The 18,673-nt window shown below is 45.5% G+C and overlaps 1 protein-coding gene across 1 annotated transcript in view; it reads right to left on the reverse strand.

The window, feature by feature from the left end:
* LOC134346437 (uncharacterized) overlaps positions 1-18,673 on the reverse strand; it is a 119,092-nt gene that overhangs the window by 58,053 nt on the left and 42,366 nt on the right. The window contains 3 exon segments of the mRNA XM_063047806.1: positions 2,400-2,633; positions 3,982-4,077; positions 4,166-4,662. Of these exon segments, the coding sequence (XP_062903876.1) occupies positions 2,400-2,633; positions 3,982-4,077; positions 4,166-4,662 (827 nt within the window).

Raw genomic sequence — 18,673 nt, forward strand, 5'->3', positions numbered from 1 at the left:
TATCAGGCTGACAGAACCTCCTGTCTGGTCCCCTCACTATGGAATCCCCTATGACTGCTGCATTCCTCGTCTTCCTCTTTCTGTTCTGCACCAGGGAACCAGACTCAGTGCCTGAGATCCGATCGCCGTGGTCATCCTCAGTAATCGTTTGAGGTTGGAGGTGACATTGGATGCATGGCAACTCTGGCAGGGCTTGCAATACATTATTTCCTACAAAGCGAAACCCAATAGCATGAATGGCAGTGATGTTTCACTACCAGATGAACTCAATGCCTTCTATGCCTGCTTTGAAAGGGAGAATAAAATTACAGCTGTGAAGATCCCTGCTGCACCCAGTGACTCTGTGATCTCTGTATTGGAGGCTGATGTTAGGCTGTCTTTAAAGAGGGGGAACCCTTGCAAGGTGGAAGGCCGCGACTGGGTACCTGATAAGGCTCTGAAAAGTTGTGCCAACCAACTGGCGGGAGTTTTCAACAACATTTTCAACCTGCCACTGCTATGAGCAGAAGTTTGCACTTGCTTCAAAAAGGCAACCAGTGCCTAAGAAGAATAATGTGAGCTGCCTTAATGACTATTGCCAGTAGCATTCACATCTACAGTGATGAAAACCTTTGAGACGTTGGTCATGGCTAGACCAAACTCCTGCCTCAGCAAGGACCTGGACCCACTACAATTTGCCTATCGCTGCAATAGGTCAACAGCAGACGCAATCTCAATGGCTCTTCACGGGGCCTTGGACCGCCCGGACAGTGCAGACACCTGTGTCAGGATGCTGTTCATCGACTATAGCTCAGCATTTGACACAATCATTCCCACAATCCTGATTGATGGGTTGCAGAACCTGGGCCTCTGTACCTCTCTCTGCAATTGGATCATTGACCTCATAACCGGAAGGTCACCATCTGTGTGGATTAGCGATAATATCTCCTCCTCACTGACACTCATCGCTGGTGCATCTCAAGTGTGCATGCCTGGCCTGTTGCTCTACTCTCTCTGCCCGTGACTGTGTGGCTAGACATAGCTCAAATACCATCTATAAGTTTGCTGATGATACAACCATCATTGGTAGAATGTCAGGTGGAGATGGGAGGGTGTACAGGAGCAATGTTTACCAACCGGTGGAGTGCTATCATGGCAACAGCCTTGCGCTCAACGCCAGTAAGATGAAGGAGCTGATTGTGGACTTCAGGAAGGGTAAGACAAAGGAACACACACCAATCCTCATAGAGGGAGCAGAAGTGGAGAGAGTGAGCACTTTCACTTTCCTGGGTGTCAAGATCTCTGAGGACCTAACACATCGATGCAGTTATATGGAAGGCGAGGCAGTGACTATACTTCGTCAGGAGTTTGAGGGGATTTGGTACGTCAACAAAAACACTCAAAAACTTCTGTGGGGGTGCCGTGTGGATCATTCTGACAGGCTGCATCACTGTCTGTTATGGGGCGGGGGCTACTGCACAGGATTGAGAGAAGCTGCAGAGGGTCTTAAATTCAGTCAGCTCCATCTCGGGTGCTGGCCTACAAAGTACCCAGGACATCTTCAAGGACTGGTCTCTCAGAAAGGTAGTGTCTATTCTTAAGGACCCCCGCACCCAGGGCATGCCGTTTTCTCATTGTTGCCAGCGGGTGGGGGATGCAGGAGCCTGGGGGCTCACACTCAGTGATTTAGGACCGGCTTCTTCCCCCTCTGATATCCAATTCCTGGGTGGACGTTGAGCCCATGAACACTACCTCACATTTTAAAAATACGTATTATTTCTATTTTTACATGATTTTTAATCTATTCAATACACATATACTATAATGTATTATTTGTTCTTATATATTATGTATTACATTGAATGGCTGCTGTTATGTTAATAGGTGAATCTGATTTTGATTCTATATTTTAAGTACAGATTGATAGTTTCTTGATCAGTCAAGGTGTCAAAGGTTACAGGGAGAAGGCCAGTGATTGGGGTTGAGAGGGAAATAAATTGACCATGTTGGATTGGTGGAGCAGATTTAATGGGCTGAAAGGCCTAATTCTGCTCCTATGTCATTTGGTTTAAACATACTAACTCCAGTTTAGCCCTCACAGCACTGCAACAGCCACACCCACTACATTTAACCACAGTGACTGGTATAAACAGCCTGCAGATATGAAACAATCACAATCTCATTGTCAAGATCACAGCAACTCATTCACAGGTAGTTTGGAGAAAATCCTCTGATTGAACAGATATTAAAGAGGCCACTTAATTTGGAAAACACCATCAGCTCAGCCCTGGAAAAGGCGAACATATTCCAATTTCTGAATCATTAGCAAATGCTGCATTTATTTCAGAAATGTCTCCCAGCATTTTGTAACTGTGTATGTTTACTGAATCAATCTGTAGGAATGTAATGTAATCTCTCACCTTCAGAAATTTCACGCTGTCTTTTTCATCCAGCTGTTTCTGTAACATTGAGATTTCTTCCCGAATTGAATTTAATTTCTCTTGAATCACTCGAAGATTTTTCTCCATTGGATTTCTAATCCTTGCCTCTCCTTTCCTGAGATCTCGGAGTAAGTGTTGCTCTTTCTCAGTGAGAATCTGATGCAGTTCAGCAAACTGGGATGTGATCTCTGACTGAACGCTGTGTGACTGTTCCTGTCAAATCAAAGGTGAAGTTCAAAATGTTATGTTACTGTATTGTGGATCCTTTCAACAGGGAAGGTGACCATTCAGCCCATCAGTCTTGAGCACAGACTTACCAAGCACAAGAAGTCTTTCAGTCCAGCCAGTTGGTGTCACCATGATCTGTAAGGAGATTGTATGTTCTCCTCATGATTGCATGGGTTTCCATAAAATATAGGAGCAGAGTTAGGCCATTTGGCCCATTGAGTCCATGTCACCATTTTATCACAGCCGATCCATTTTGGTTCTCAGCCCCAATTTCCTGCCTTCCTATCTCTTCATGTCCTGGTCTGTCAAGAATCTATCAACCTCCGCCTTAAATATACATAAGCACTTGGCCTACACAACTGCCTTAGCAACGAATTCCACAGATTCACCACTCTCTGACTGAAGAAATTTGTTCTTACCTCCATTCTAAAAGGACGTCTCTCTATTCTGAGGCCGTGTCCTCTGGCCTTCCACCATGGGAAACGTCCTCTCTACATCTACTCTATCAAAGCCTTTCACCATTCAATTGGTTTCAATGAGGTCGCTCCTCATTTTACTGAATTCCAGTGAATATCCACCCACAGCCATCACGCGCTCTTCATAAAACAAGCCGTTTAATCATTTTCGTGAACTTCCTTTGAACCTTCTCCAGTCTCGGCACATCCTTTTTTAAGACAAGGGGTCCAAAACTGCGAACAGTACTCCAAATGAGACCTCGCAAGTGCTTCATAAAGCCTCGACGTTATATTCTCCGGGTGCCCCAGTTTCCTCCCAGAGACCAAAGACCCTTTGGTAGGTAGGTTAAATTGCCCTGTGATTAGGTGAGGGTTAAAACAGGAGTTCGAAGGGTCTACTTCACAGTGTGTGTCTCAGTACTTAAGTAGATTCTACCTACAGTATAACACACACAAAATTCTGGATACCGACCCTGGAGAAGTTTAAATATTACTACTCTTCCTACGGTATTACATTTTAGCTTGTCGCGATGCTTCCGAAATGTTGTGAAAGGAAGTTCATTGTCCCATCATTTCCACTCCCTCATTATTCTCCTGCAGCCGATTCCCTATCACACGCCCATGAACTCCCGTTGATTCACCACCCACTTTCACAAGGATAATTTACGGCAGACAATTGACCATCCAACCAGAGTGTCTTTGGGATGAGGGAGGAATCCCAAGCGGTGACGCGGAGAACGCACGTGCCAAACAGAGTTCAGGATCCAACCAACTCACCAGATCTACGCGACAATAGCACCGATTGAGAAAAGCACCGCCCCAATAATTACCCGCATTACACCGATCAAATCTACACAGATCAGGAAATCGAAACTCACCCGAACTCTTTCAATGTTTTGTTCCTGTAGCTCCGCCATTGCCTTGATCACTGACTTCCTTTTTGTGAGAAGTTCGAAGGATGATTTAACCTGATCCTGGGTGGTTTCGAGAATCAGAAAATAAAAGCATTAGACAAGAAAGAAACAAATAAACAATCACGTGATCAAAATCGGTTGCCTTTACCTTGTAGACTTCAAACGCTTCTTTAATCGGCAGGAAGCGGTGCTCTTTGTGTTCCCGGGCATCTCGACAAATCACACAGATCAGCTTTTTGTCCGTTTCACAAAACAGCTTCAGTTCTTCCTCGTGTTTCTTGCAGTGAAGTTTCCTTTTCTTCTGTCTCGACTTCAGCTGTACTTTTCGAGCTTTCTCAGTCAGTCTTGCTAGGAGCCAACACGGTCTGAGAATCCGGTCTGCAAACTGCGCTCTACATTCCGGACAGATGTTTCTCTCCTCCCTTTTCCAATGTCGTGTGATGCAGGAGCGGCAGAAGTTGTGTCCACACTCCAGTGAAACCGGATCGGTGAAGAAATCCAGGCAGATGGGGCAAATTGCCTCGTCCGTCCAACTTTCGACCTGCCCTTTCGAAGCCATGCCCGGTACCTCCTGGTTCAGGGTCCTTTCAGTTTCGGGGAGCTGCTGCACCCCTGCAGTACCGCGATTGTCCACTAGACGGGCTCCTGTCTCCGGGAATGAACGGGACGTTACAAGTGTTCAATGGGAAGATAACCTGGCAGTCGCCGATTCCTCTCGCATAAAGGGGTGAGGAAACCAATCCTGAACGTAGATAAAACTAACCGAATAAAGGTGCAGATACAATAGTGGCATTTAAGAGACTTAGAGATAGATACGTGACTCTTCAGGGTATTGATCGGCAGAAGAAATTCATAGTCATAGTCATAGTCATACTTTATTTTTGATCCCGGGGGAGATTGGTTTGATTTGGCATCCTGTTCGACAGAGACATCGTGAGGCGGAGAGCCTCTTCATGAGCGGTTCTGTTCTCTTCTGTGTTCCGTGGAACTGGTAACGTGAGGTTGGAGGGAGGTCTCTGTCCATCCTGATCCGAGATTCAAGATTGTATAATGTCACTTCGAGTACACAGTGACACAAGTAGGAAAAGGGAGGAGATCGTGAAAACAGACTACAGGCGTTAGGAAGGAAGTTGAGAAGCAGGACCTCAAAGGTAGTAATCTCGGGATTACTGCCTGTGCCACGTGACAGTGAGACTAGGAATAGAATGAGGTGGAGGATAAATGCGTGGCTGAGGGATTGGAGCAGGGTGCAGGGATTCAGATTTCTGGATCATTGGGACCTCGTTTGGGGCAGGTGTGAACTGTACAAAAAGGAAGGGCTGCAATTGCATCTGAGGGGGACCAATATCCTGGCGGGGAGGTTTGCTAAGGCTATTGTGGAAAGTTTAAACTAGAATTGCTGGGGGGGGGGGTGGGAACCGAACTGAAGAGACGGAGGATGTGGTATTGGGAAATGAACCTGGTCAGGTGTCAGATCTCTCAGTGGGAAAGCATTTTGGAGATAGTGATCACGATTCTGTCTCCATTGCCATCGTATTGGAGAGGGATAGGAACAAACAAGTTAGCAAAGCGTTTAATTGGATTAAAGGGAGATATGAAGTTATCAGACAGAAATTTGAAAGCATAAATTGGGAACAGATGTTCTCAGGGAAATGTACGGCAGAAATGTGGCAAATATTCAGGGGATATTTGCGTTACGTTCTGCAGAGGTTCCAATGAGACAGGGAAAGGATGGTGGGGTACAGGAACCGTGGTGAATAAAAGTTGTTGAAAAATCAAGTCAAGAAGATATTATAAAAGGTTCAAAAAACTAGGTAATGATAGAGATCTAGAAGATTATAAGGCGAGCACGAAGAAGCTTAAGAATGAAATTAGGAGAGCCAGAAGTGGGCATGAGAAGGCCTTGGTGTGCAGGATTCAAGAAAACCACAAGGTATTCTACATGTATGTGAAGAGCAAGAGGATAAGATGTGATAGAATAGGACCAATCAAGTGTGACAGTAGAAAAGTGTGAATGGAACCGGTGGATATAGCAGAGGTACTTAAAGGAAAACTTTACTTCAGTATTCACTACGGAGAAGGTTCTTGGTGATTGTAGGGATGGCGTACAGCGGACTGAAAAGCTTGAACATATAGACATTAAGAAATAGGATGTGCTGGAGTTATTGGAAAGCATCAAGTTGGATAAGTCACCGGGACCAGACGAGATGTACCACAGGCTACTGTGGGAGGCGAGGGAAGAGATTGTTGAGCCTCTGGCAATGGTGTTTGCATCATCAATGGGGAGCGGGAGTAGTTCTGGGGGATTGGAGGATTGCAGATGTTGTTCCCTTATTCAAGAAAGGAAGTAGAAATATCCCAGGAAACCAGTGAGTCTTACTTCAGTGATTGGTAAGTTGATGGAGAAGATACTGAGAGGCAGGACGTATGAACATTTGGAGAGGCATGATATGATTAAGAGTAGTCAGCATGGCTTTGTCAAAGGCAGGTCGTGCCTTACGAGCCTGACTGAATTTTTTGAGGATGGAATTAAACACATTGATGAAGATAGATCAGTAGATGTAGTGTAAATGGATTTCAGCAAAGCATTTGATAAGGTACCCTATGCAAGGCTTATTGAGAAAGTAAGGAGGCATGGGATCCAAGGAGACATTACTTTGTGGATCCAGAACTGGCTTGCCCACAGAAGGCAAAGTGTGGTTGTAGACGGTTCATATTCTGCATGGGGGTTCGTGACCAGTGGTGTGCCTCAGGGATCTGTTCTCTTCGTGATTTTTATAAATGACCTGGATGAGGAAGTGGAGGGGTGGGTTAGTAAATTTGATGATTACACAAAGGTTGGGGGTGTTGTGGATAGTATGGAGGGCTGTCAGATGATACAGATGGACATCTATAGGATGCTAAACTGGACTGAGAAGTGGCAGATGGAGTTCAGCCCACACTCCCAGTCTTGGTCAAATATGATGGCAGAATATACAAACTTGTAGTATTAATGGTAAGATTCTTGGCAGTGTGGAGGATCAGAGGGATCTTGGGGTATGAGTCTATAGGACACTCAAAGTTGCTACGCAGGTTGACTCTGTGGTTAAGAAGGCATTCGGTATGTTAGCCTTCAACAACCATGGGATTGAGTTTAGGAGCAGAGAGGTAATGTTACAGCGATATATGACCCTGTTAAGACCCACTTGGAGTACTGTGCTCAGTTCTGGTCAGCTCACTGCAGGAAGGATGTGGAAACTATAGAAAGGATGCAGAGGAGATTTACAAGGATGTTGCCTGGATTAGGGAGCATGCCTTATGAGAATAGGCTGAGTGAACCCAACCTTTTCTCCTTAGAGCGATGGAGGATGAAAGATGACCTGATAGAGGTGTATAAGATGATGAGAGATATTGATCGTGTGGATAGTTAGAGACTTTTTACCAGGGCTGAAATAGCTAGCATGAGAGGGCACAGTTTTTAGGTGCTTGGAAGTAAACCTTCTTCTCTTCACCTTTCCAGACACACCCACATAATCTCCCTGACAACTCTGAATGATCCGTCTGATTCATCCTCTTCCAATTAGGTCATGATCCCTTCACAACACCCTGATGATCTCTCCATCCACCCCTCCCATCCCCTCCACCCCTCAATCCCTGACCCCTGCGCAACTCCAAACCCAAATCCCTCCCTCCACAACGATGGGATATTACAGAAGGCAGGATCCTCAAATAAGGCTCGGGCTTCTGCGGGGTGCAATATTTCAGCCTCACTCTCAAAACGAGACAGGTTACCTGCCTCCCTCAATGCTGATGTTCCTGTTTCCGGTGATCTCAGTGTCACTGAGTCATTCAGCACGGAATCTGCTGCTGGGGGATCATTAGCTCAGTGCCAACTGAACAGTCCAGGCTGCAGGAGGACGTGCTGGGGAATGAGATAAAGCTCAGTGCAGCCAATGCAAAGGCTCTGTGGAGAAGAAACACGGTCGGAGGGATTGAGATGGATGGGGAAGTTCCACAGGCATTGAAAAGTTACATCACCTCTGTGACAAACTGAGTTTTAAACAATGTTAACATGACAGAGTGTTCTAAAATGTAAAACAGTATTTAGTCTTTTGTATATACATTTACTGTGAATAAAGTGTACTTTTGAAATACAAATTGCAGCTCAGATACAGACCTTTTGGCCTTCGAGTCTCATCAACCATTACCTACCCACTTACACTAATCCTACACTGCAGATCCCTCATTGGCCTCTTCAGTCACCTCAGTTCTGGAGCGAGTGACCCTCAACTCCGGGAAACTGCTGGAGAACGTTCATTTCCCTGTGTAAGGAAAGAGTTAATTGTGATTCCTTATTGGTACATGGCGAAATAAAATGGAAGTTTAAAGACAAAATGGTGTCAGGTGGAATGTGGTAACGACCTGTTTTTCTCATATTGACCAACATCTTGTCTCAACTTTGAAAGCACATTATTCAGATGAAATACCAAAATGTCCCCTTCGTCCTTAATTCTGTGTCTGGGCTGAAGGTTGTAAGAAATAAGAGGGTGCAGCTGGTACCACCAAGGTATTGGAAAATACTGGGGTGATAATTATGTTATGCTTTGATAGAATCTCAAATGGTGTAAAAAGGGACATTTTCTTTGAGTAGTGGGAGAGTTTTGTCTGAGGCTAGGTCATAACCAGTGTTAGTGCTAGGAGTTAAGGAAGATACTGATAAGTTAGAGTCAGAAGGGGAGAGGGGAAAGCAAAAGGTTGCTTGAAAGATCGTTGGATCTCTGATTTCCCTCTGACATTGCAGAGATCGGCTCAGTGAATGACAGGTACTATTTTGATTTCTACACAGCTACTACTGCAGACTTTTATTTTCTGTTCTGTATTGCATTTGTGCTGGTTCAAATAAAATCTTTTTTGTTACCTTGAGCATGTGCGCAACATCTGTTGTGTTTGTGAATGCATATGCGTGGTCCTTGAGCTGAGTCAGAAACGAATGCGGAATGGATTGTGTAACATCCCGTGTGGCCAGCAGGTGGCGGAATTGCTTCAGTTATTCGCCCTCACGCTCTGCTTCACTCGGAGTTCACCACTGTCCAGCAGGAGCTGTCGGGAATTACTCTGATCCTCTATCCCTGTCCTTACCCTGGAGGGAGCATCACGGACTGAGGGGATCACAAGTTACAGAAGTCTGGGAAAACGGTGCTTCAGCAGCTGTCGCGGAAACAGTTAGTACAACAGACACAGGCAGAGTCTGTTTATCCTCAGAGTGGGAATGTCAATTCCTACAGGGAGTAAATATAAGGTGAGAGGGGAAGGTTTAAAGGAGATTGATGAGGCAAGTTTTTTTAACACAGAGAATGGTCGGTGCCCGGAACGTGCTGACAGGGTAGGAGGTGGAAACAGATACAACAACAACATTTCAGTGACATTTAGACAGACGCATAGACTGTAAAGAGCATCCTCTGTACCCCGTGTTGACTGTATTCAGTCCACTGTCTCCAATGAATGTAACAGTCTGCAGAGTTTGTTGTATCCATTGTTTCTGTATCCAGTGAGAAACACATCTGTTTAAGCGCCCGGGACACTTTACTGCATTTACACAGCGACTGTACCGAAATACCAGTTGTTGTTGTTGACTGCTGCATCCACAACTGCTGAACATTGAACATTGAACAATACAGCACAGGAACAGGCCATTCGGCCCACAAGTCTGTGCTGAATATTGTGCCAGTTCAATCTCATCCCATCTGACTGTTCATGGTCCAAAACCCTCCATTCCCTGTCTGTTTATGTGTCTGTCGAAATTTCACTGAAATTTTGCTGTAACATCTACTTCCACCACCTGCCGTCACAACACCTTCCAGGAACCTACATTCTCTGTGTTAAAAAAAAACTTCCTTCATCAATCTCCTTTAAACTTTCACCTCTCACCTTATGTTTAGTCCCTGTAGTATTTGACATTCCCACGCTGATGATGATTCCCACACTGACTGTCAATCCTGTCTGTGTCCGTTATTGTTGTTGACCGTTTCCTCGACAGCTGCTGAAGCACCATGTTCCCAGACTTTGTGATCCCCTCCGTCTGTGATGCTCGCTCCCTGGTATCGAGACGAGGGCTGTGGACCAGAGTAATTCTCCACATCTCCTGTTGGACAGTGGGCAGCTGCGACACATTCCGTCCCGGGAGGTGAAAGAGGAGTCTGAGAGCAAATAACTGGAGCAATTGTCCCATCTGCTGGCCGCAGAGGGAACTGCACCTTCTGCATCTGTCTCCCGGAGTTAAGGATAACTCGCTTCCACTGCAGACTGATGTGGCTGATGAGACCAATGTGGAAGCCGCAATGTAAGATTAGTGTAAGTGGGTGAGGACCCTATGGGCTGAAAGGCTGAAAGGTTGAGTGATATGGAGGGTTAGAGGGGATCGGAGGGATGGTCATATCTCTGTAATTCCCAAGAACAGCGCTTATTCCGAGATGTCGGGGAAGAAACGGAAAGGATTCGAAATCCAATGGAGAAAAATATACGAGAGATTCAAGAGAATTTAAATTCTTTTCAGGAGAAAACCTCAAACTTGAAGGAACAGATAGATCACAAAGACAATATAGTATTTCTGACGGTAAGAGATTACATTACAGATTGATTCAGTGAAAATATAGTCACAAAGTTGTGAGTGGTATTTCTGAAATAAATGCAGCATTTATCGATAATTCAGAAATTGGTAAATGTTCTGTCTAGTTCAGGGCCGAGCTGGTGTTCTTTCCGAAATAAATGGATTCCTTTAATATTTGTACATTCAGAGGATTTTCTCCAAACTACTTGGAAGTGAAATATTGTGATCTGGACTCTGAGTTCGTCGTTGTTTAATATCTCCGCAGTTCACGTTAATCACAGTTGCATGCAGTGTGTGTGACTGGTGCAGTGGCGTAAAGGTGCATGGTGCCGGAGGAAATATGTAAACAGGGATTTAAACCGATTTTATGGCACTTCGCTCCACTTTCTTGATCTCTGGAGACAGATTATCCACAGGCATCTTCTACGAAATTTCCGATTCCCATGGTTATCCTGACGATGCCTTTTTCTACCGTTTCTCCTTTAAAATGCTATTCCATTTCTTGGTTCCTTCATCTCTGCCACAGCTGCTCCCAGGGTGAGGTTTTCCTTTCCAGGACACCAGAGATGCTCTCCTTCTTCAAAGAATGGGGTTTCCCTTCGTCCAACATTGATGTTTCCCTCACCCACATCTTCTCCATTTCCCGAATGCCTTAAGAGTAATACAGTTCCTCTTGTCCTTACTACCAGCCCTTGACCCTCCGCATCCAACACATCATTCTGCGCAACTTCTGCCATCTCCAAAGGGATCCTTTCACCAATCATATCTTTACCTCCCCACCCCACCTCCGAACTCTTTCTGCAGGGATCGCTCATTCTGTGATTCCCTTCTCCGTTCAGCCCTCCCCACTAATCTCCAGCTTGACACTTATGCCTGCAAGCAGCAAGAATGCGACGAAGTGCTAAGCCTGCCCATTCGCCTCCTCTCTCACTTCAGTTCAAAGCCCTAAGCTGCTCTTCCAGGTGGGGCAACACCGCCTGTGAATCTACTGGGGTTATCTATTTTATCGGTGCTCCCAATGCAGCCTCCTCTACGTTGGTGAGATCCATCATAAATTGGGGCACCATTTCTTCGACCACCTCCGCTCCAGCTGTCTAAAGTGGAACTTCCCGGTGGTCAAACATTTTAATTCCATTCCCATTCCCTTTCCAAGATGTCGGTCATGGCTTCCCCGTGGCACGATGCGGCCACCCTGGGGGTGGAAGAGCAACATTTTATATTCCATCTGGGTAGATTCCAACCTACTGGCATGAATATCGATTTTTCCTTCCCGTACAAAAAAATTGCCCCACCTCGCCTTTCCTTCTGTTTCTTGCGCTGGCTTCTTACCTCTTCTTGCATGTCGTGCAGTTGCTAACAGGAGGGGCATAGTTTTAAGGTGCTTGGAAGTAAGTACAGAGGAGATGTCAAGGGTAAGCTTTTCACACCACGGAGTGGTGGATGCGTGCAATGCACTGCCGTCGACGGAGGTGGGGGCGGATACAATAGGGTCTTTTAAGAGACTCTTAGATAGGTACATGGAGCTATGAAAAGGAGAGGGCTATGCGGTAGGGTAATTCTAGGCAGTTCCAAGAGTAGGTTACATGGTTGGCACAACATTGTTCTCCAGCTGTTGACCTTTCCCACCCACCTTGCTTCACCTATCACTTTCCAGCTATCCTTTCTGAGCAAAGCGGATGAGCTTAGACCGCGGATCAATACTCGGAGCTATGGTGCTCTGGCCATTACAGAGACTCGGATGGCTCGGGGGCAGGAATGGTTACCTAGAGTGCCAGGCTTTAGATGACTCAGAAAGGACAGGGAGGGAGGCAAAAGAGGTGGGGGCGTTGCACTGTGATCAGAGATAGTGTCACGGCTGTAGAAAAGGAGGAAGTCATGGAGGGATCGTCTACTGAGTCTCAGTGGGTGGAAGTTAGAAAGAGGAAGGGGACAATAACTCGACTTGGTGTTTTCATAGACCACCCAATAGCAACAGTGACATTGAGGAGCAGATGGGGAGACAGATAATGGAACGGTGCAATAATAACAGGGTTGTCGTGATGGGGGATTTTAATTTCCCCAGTAATGATTAGCATCACCCGAGAGCAAAGGGTTTAGATGGGGTGGAGTTTGTTAGCTGTGTTCAGGACAGTTTCCTGGCCCAATATGTAAATAAGCCTACAAGAGGAGAGGCTGTACTTGATCTGGTATTGGGAAATGAACCTGGTCAGGTGTCAGGTCTCTCAGTAGAAGAGCATTTTGGAGATAGTGATCACAATTCTATCTCCTTTACCATAGCACTGGAGAGGGATAGGAACAGACAAGTTAGGAAAGCGTTTAATTGGAGTAAGGGGAAATATGAGGCTATCAGGCAGGAACTTGAAAACATAAATTGGGAGCAGATGTTCTCAGGGAAATGAACACCAGAAATGTGGCATATGTTCAGGGGATACTTGCGTGGCGTTCTGCATAGGTACGTTCCAATGAGACATGGAAATGATGGCAGAATACAGGAACCATGGTGCACAAAGGCTGTTGAAAGTCTAGTCAGGAAGAAAAGAAAAAACTTACGATTAAGGAAAACCCCAAGGCATTCTACAAGTATGTGAAGAGCAAGAGGATAAGGCATGCAAGAATAGGACCAATCAAGTATGACAGTGGAAAAGTGCGTATGGAACCGGAGGAGGTACTGGAGGTACTTAATGAATACTTTGCTTCAGCATTCAGCGGAGTGAAATGCTTCAGCATGTAGACGTTAAGAAAGAGGATGTGCTGGAGCTTTTGGAAACCATCAATTTGAGTAAGTCACCAGGACCAGACTAAATATAACCCAGGCTAATGTGGAAGGCGAGGGCGGAGATTGCTGAGCCTCTGGCAATGACCTTTGTATCATCAATAGGAATGAGAGAAGTTCCGGAGGATTGGAGGGTTGCAGATGTTGTTCCCTTATTCAAGAAAGGGAATAGAGATCGCCCAGGAAATTATAGACCAGTAAAGTCTTACTTCAGTGGTTGGTAAGTTGATGGAGAAAATCCAGAGAGGCAGGATTTATGAACATTTGGAGAGGCATAGGATGATTAGGAATAGTCAGTGTGGCTTTGTCAAGGGCAGGTCATGCCTTACAAGCCTGTCCAAATTTTAAGAGGATGTGACTAAACACATTGATGATGGTAGAGCAGTGAATGTATTGTACATGGATTTCAGCAAAGCATTTAATGAGGTACCCCATGCAAGGCTTATTGAGAAAATAAGGAGGCATGGAATCCATGGGGATGAATTGGTTTGTCTACAAAAGGCAAAGAGTGGTTGTAGATGGGTCATATTCTGCATGGAGTTCAGTGGCCAGTGGTGTGCCTCAGGGATTTGTTCTGGGACCCCTTCACTTCATGATTTTTATAAATGACCTGGATGAGGATGGGTTAGTAAATTTGCTCATGACACAAAGGCTAGGGGTGTTGTGGATAGTGTGGAGGGCAGTCAGAGGTTACAGCGGGACATCGATAGGATGCAAAACTGGGTTGAGAAGATGGAGTTCAACCTGTATAAGCGTAACATGTTTCTTTTTGGTAGGTCAGATATGATAGCACAATATAGTAATAAGATTCTTGGCAGTAGGGAGGATCAGAGAGATCTTGGGGTCCGAATCCATAGGACAGTCAAAGCTGCTGCGCAGGTTGACTGTGTAGTTAAAAAGGCATACAGTGTATTGGCTTCCATCAACTGGGGGGTTGAGTTCAAGAGCTGAGAGGTAATATTACAGCTTTTTAGGTCCCTGATCAGACACAATTTGGAGTACTGTGCTCAGTTCTGGTCACCTCACTATGGAAGGATGTGGAGCCTATAGAAAGTGTGCCGAGGAGATTTAAAGGGATGTTGCCTGGATTGGGAAGCATGCCTCATGAGACAACACACATAAAAGTTGCTTTTATGTGTGTTTCTTGAAATTCCAGCATCTGCAGATTTCCTCGTGTATGCTTCCATGAGAATAGGTTGAGTGAACTTGACCATTTCGCCTTGAAGCGACGGAGGATGAGAGGTGACCTGATAGAAGTGTATTAGATAATGGGAGGCATTGATCATGTGGATAGTCAGAGGCTTTTTCCCAGGGCTGAAATGGCTAACACGAGAGGGCACAGTTTTAAGGTGCTTGTAGGATCAGTGGAGATGTCACGGGTAAGATTTTATGCAGAGAGTGGTGAGTGCATGGAATGGGCTGCCGGCAACGATGGTGGAGGTGGATACAATAGGGTCTTTTAAGATAGGTACATGGAGCTTAGAGAAGGAGAGGCTATTTGTAGCCCTAGGTAATTTCTAAAGTAAGTACATGTTCGGCACAGCATTGTGGGCTGAAGGGCCTGTATTGTGCTGAAGTTTTTCTATGTTTCTATGCTTCCTCCCCTCTCCCCAACTTTTCATTCTTACTCATTCCTTTCCAGTCCTGAAAACCATTTTGGGAGAATCGTATGATGCCATGAAGCGAAGTAAAACGTATACTGTTCCCTTTGTTATCGTGTAAGAGTTATCTCTAAATAAGACTTAGACGTAAAGATTGTTGTAATAGTAGAGAGAAAGGGGTACAGATATTTTATTCCAGTAGCAAACCCACCTGCTGGGATGCATCACTTGTCCCATGGTCAGCTGGAGATACCTGAACACACTGACACAGGGTACAACACCACCAGTTCATGGACAACTACATCCTAATCCCTTCCAGCCTTCAGAACCACCCCATGAGATGAAGATGGATATGAGCACAAGAGCTATTAAATGAAAAATCCTTTTGGGTAACCATAGGGATAAAAGCTGGGACAATCACACAAATACAGGTAAACACAGGTCTGCTTCCTACAGAACTTCTGGGATCCCACAGTTGTTATCAAACCACCACACGCAGATCCTGAGACTGCATAGACCAAGCAGCATTGACCTCGTATCAATCACACGGACCCTATTTGATCTGGCAAAGTTCCCCTCACGCGGAGTCTCACTAGTTCCGCGATGTACGTGCTGGCTGTCATACTAAATTAAACCACTTTTATCTGTCTGGAGACATTTTATCTTCCATCTGTCACAACTCCTCTGTGCACCAAGCACCTTCAACTCCTGTCTCATAGCTATTTTTTTCCTCTGTATACCCCTGAACCTGAAACCTTGACAATCTCTTTCCTCCACAGATGGTGCTCGACTCGCTGAGATTCCTCAGCAGATTGTTTGATGCTCCAGCATCCAGGCTCTGTCATTTTTTTGTGCCTCCGGTCACCCTTGATCATATATTCTCCCTCGTTACATTTGTACTCTTAATATACATGTAGAATATTTATCACCAGCAGCACAATTGTCTCTGATGTAAATAAAACAACTGTGTTATCTTTAACTTCCAGAAATGGCCAACACAATCTAAAATGGGGCACAGATATTTTCAAACACAACCTCAGCATTCAATAAGCAAAATATATATTGTAGATGTATCATGCAGGTCAGACAGCATCTGTGCAGAGAGGAGTATGGTCATTGGTTCAGGTAGAGGCCAGTTTATCAGAAATTTTATGCTGGGTTGTTAACCTGAAACTTTGGTTCTGTCTCTCGGTCAACAGAGCGTCTGAGCTCCAGTCTGTGATTTGGCAGGCAATTGTATGGCATCTTGGTGAGAGTCACCTGGAGTACTGTGTGCAGTTTGTTCTCCCGACCCAAAGGGGGTTATAGAAGCACTGGAGCATGAGAATTCAGATGCCGAAAGGGCTTGACCGGGCAGATGTTGAGACGTTTTCATAAATGAGGGAGTCACAAACAAATGAACATAGATATATCTAAAGGGGCTGGTCATTTAAAACTGAGATGTGAAGGATTCCTCAGGAGTCTGCGAAGATTCGGCCTGTCATGAAAAGAAAACCTTAACAAACTTCTACAGATGTCTGGTGCAAAGTGTGCTGACTGGCTGCATTATGGCCTGCAATGGGAACACCGATGTCTTTGAGTGGAAAATCCTACAAAAGGTAGTGGATTTGGCCCCGTACATCATCGATAAAACCCCCCTAAGCATTGAACACATTCACATGAATCGTTGCCATAGCATCCATCATCAAAAATCCTCGCCACCCAGGCCATGCTCTTTTCTCGCTACTGCCGTCAGGCAGACGGTACAAGTACCTCAGGACTTATACCACCAGGTTCAAGAACAGCTACTACTCCTCAACCATCAGGCTCTTGAACGAAAAGTGGCGGATGGAGCGATGGCGCTCGACGAAGCGGTTCCCAATCTGCACGGGCCTCGGCGACGTAGAGGAATCCGCACGAAGAACACCGGATATAGTGGATGATCCCGGCAGACTCGCAAAAGAAGTTTCACCTCACCTGGAAGGACGCTTTGGGGAGCTGAATGATGATGGGGGAAGAGGTATAGGGGCATGTGCAGGACTTGTCTCGCTTGCAGGGATGGGTGCCAGGAAGGAAAGCCGTGGAGAGGGATGAGAAAACCGGGGAGTCACATAGAGAACGATCCCTACGGAAAGTGGAGAAAAAGGTCGGAAGGCAGGGTAGCGTAGCAGTTCGTGCAATCACTTTTCAGCGGCAGTTATCACCAACCGGAGTTCGATTCTATAGTTTCTTCCGGATGCTCTAGTTTCCTCCCACATTCCAATGACAGACAGTTAGGATTAGTGAGTCGTAATTATGCTATTTTGGCCCCGGAAACTTGGTAAACCTTGCAAATACCCTCCGCACAATCCCCGGACAGACTGTGTTGATTGTTGACTCTGATTGACACCTTTCCCTGTGCATTTCGATATTTCTGTGTCACTCAGGCCCTCGTCGGTCAGGGCCAACCACGTACATTGCGTCCTGACTGTCGAGATGCGCGCCTGGGCAGCTCAATATGGAAATCAAGACGTGCCCATGTAGCAAGCTGCCCTCTCCGAAGATTAACCCAATGAATGACGGAGATCGATACAGTTTGGGGCACCAGCAGCATCGCAGGAGTTGCTAGTAAGCTTTGAACTCAACGTGCGACTCCGGCTCCGAATGTTTCCGTCGGAGTCTACTCCCGAAGCCTTCCTCATAAATGGGTATACAGTATCCGCAAGGCAGCAGGGTTTTCCTTCTCCTTGATGACCAGCCAACCGTGCTAATGAGCCCACCGTGCTAATGAGCCCCATTTGCCAGAAGCGACTGGATTAAAGGCGCCAGTAACCCTCATTTGCCCCTTCCTCTGACAGAGTCACGGTTTCACCGGACTTCGTAGCCAAGCCACACGTGAAGGCCAGGAGCTGGACTTGGTTGTCAGAAGCTATTTCAGGTGCCCACCATTCGCAGCATTTAATAGGCAGTGGGTGCTTGTCCCCATTACAATCCCTGGCTCTAACAACCTTTTGTACACGTGACAAAGGATTTTTTTTTTCTCTTCTCTGTCTTTAGTTCATAGTCGTTAAAAGAAAATCGCATGGATAAACTACAACAATTGTTCATCCCAGTTTGGCAAAAGAATAAACCAGGGAAGGTAGTACACCCGTGGCTGACAAGTGAAATTAGGGATAGTATCAATTCCAAAGAAGAAGCATACAAATTAGCCAGAAAAAGTGGCTCACCTGAGGACTGGGAGAAATTCAGAGTTCAGCAGAGGAGGACAAAGGGCTTAATTAGGAAAGGGAAAAAAGATTATGAGAGAAAACTGGCAGGGAACATAAAAACTGACTGTAAAAGCTTTTATAGATATGTGAAAAGAAAAAGATTGGTTAAGACAAATGTAGGTGCCTTACAGACAGAAACAGATGAATTGATTGTGGGGAGCAAGGACATGGCAGACCAATTGAATAACTACTTTGATTCTGTTTTCACTAAGGAGGACATAAATAATCTTCTGGAAATAGTAGGGGACAGAGGGTCCAGTGAGATGGAGGAACTGAGGGAAATACATGCTAGTAGGGAAGTGGTATTTGGTAAATTGAAGGGATTAAAGGCAGATAAATCCCCAGGGCCAGATGGTCTGCATCCCAGAGTGCTTAAGGAAATAGCCCAAGAAATAGTGGATGCATTAGTGATAATTATTCAAAACTCGTTGGATTCTGGGCTAATTCCTGAGGATTGGAGGGTGGCTAA

Source organism: Mobula hypostoma, chromosome 5, assembly GCF_963921235.1.
Source record: "Mobula hypostoma chromosome 5, sMobHyp1.1, whole genome shotgun sequence".
Taxonomy (NCBI): Eukaryota; Metazoa; Chordata; class Chondrichthyes; order Myliobatiformes; family Myliobatidae; genus Mobula; species Mobula hypostoma.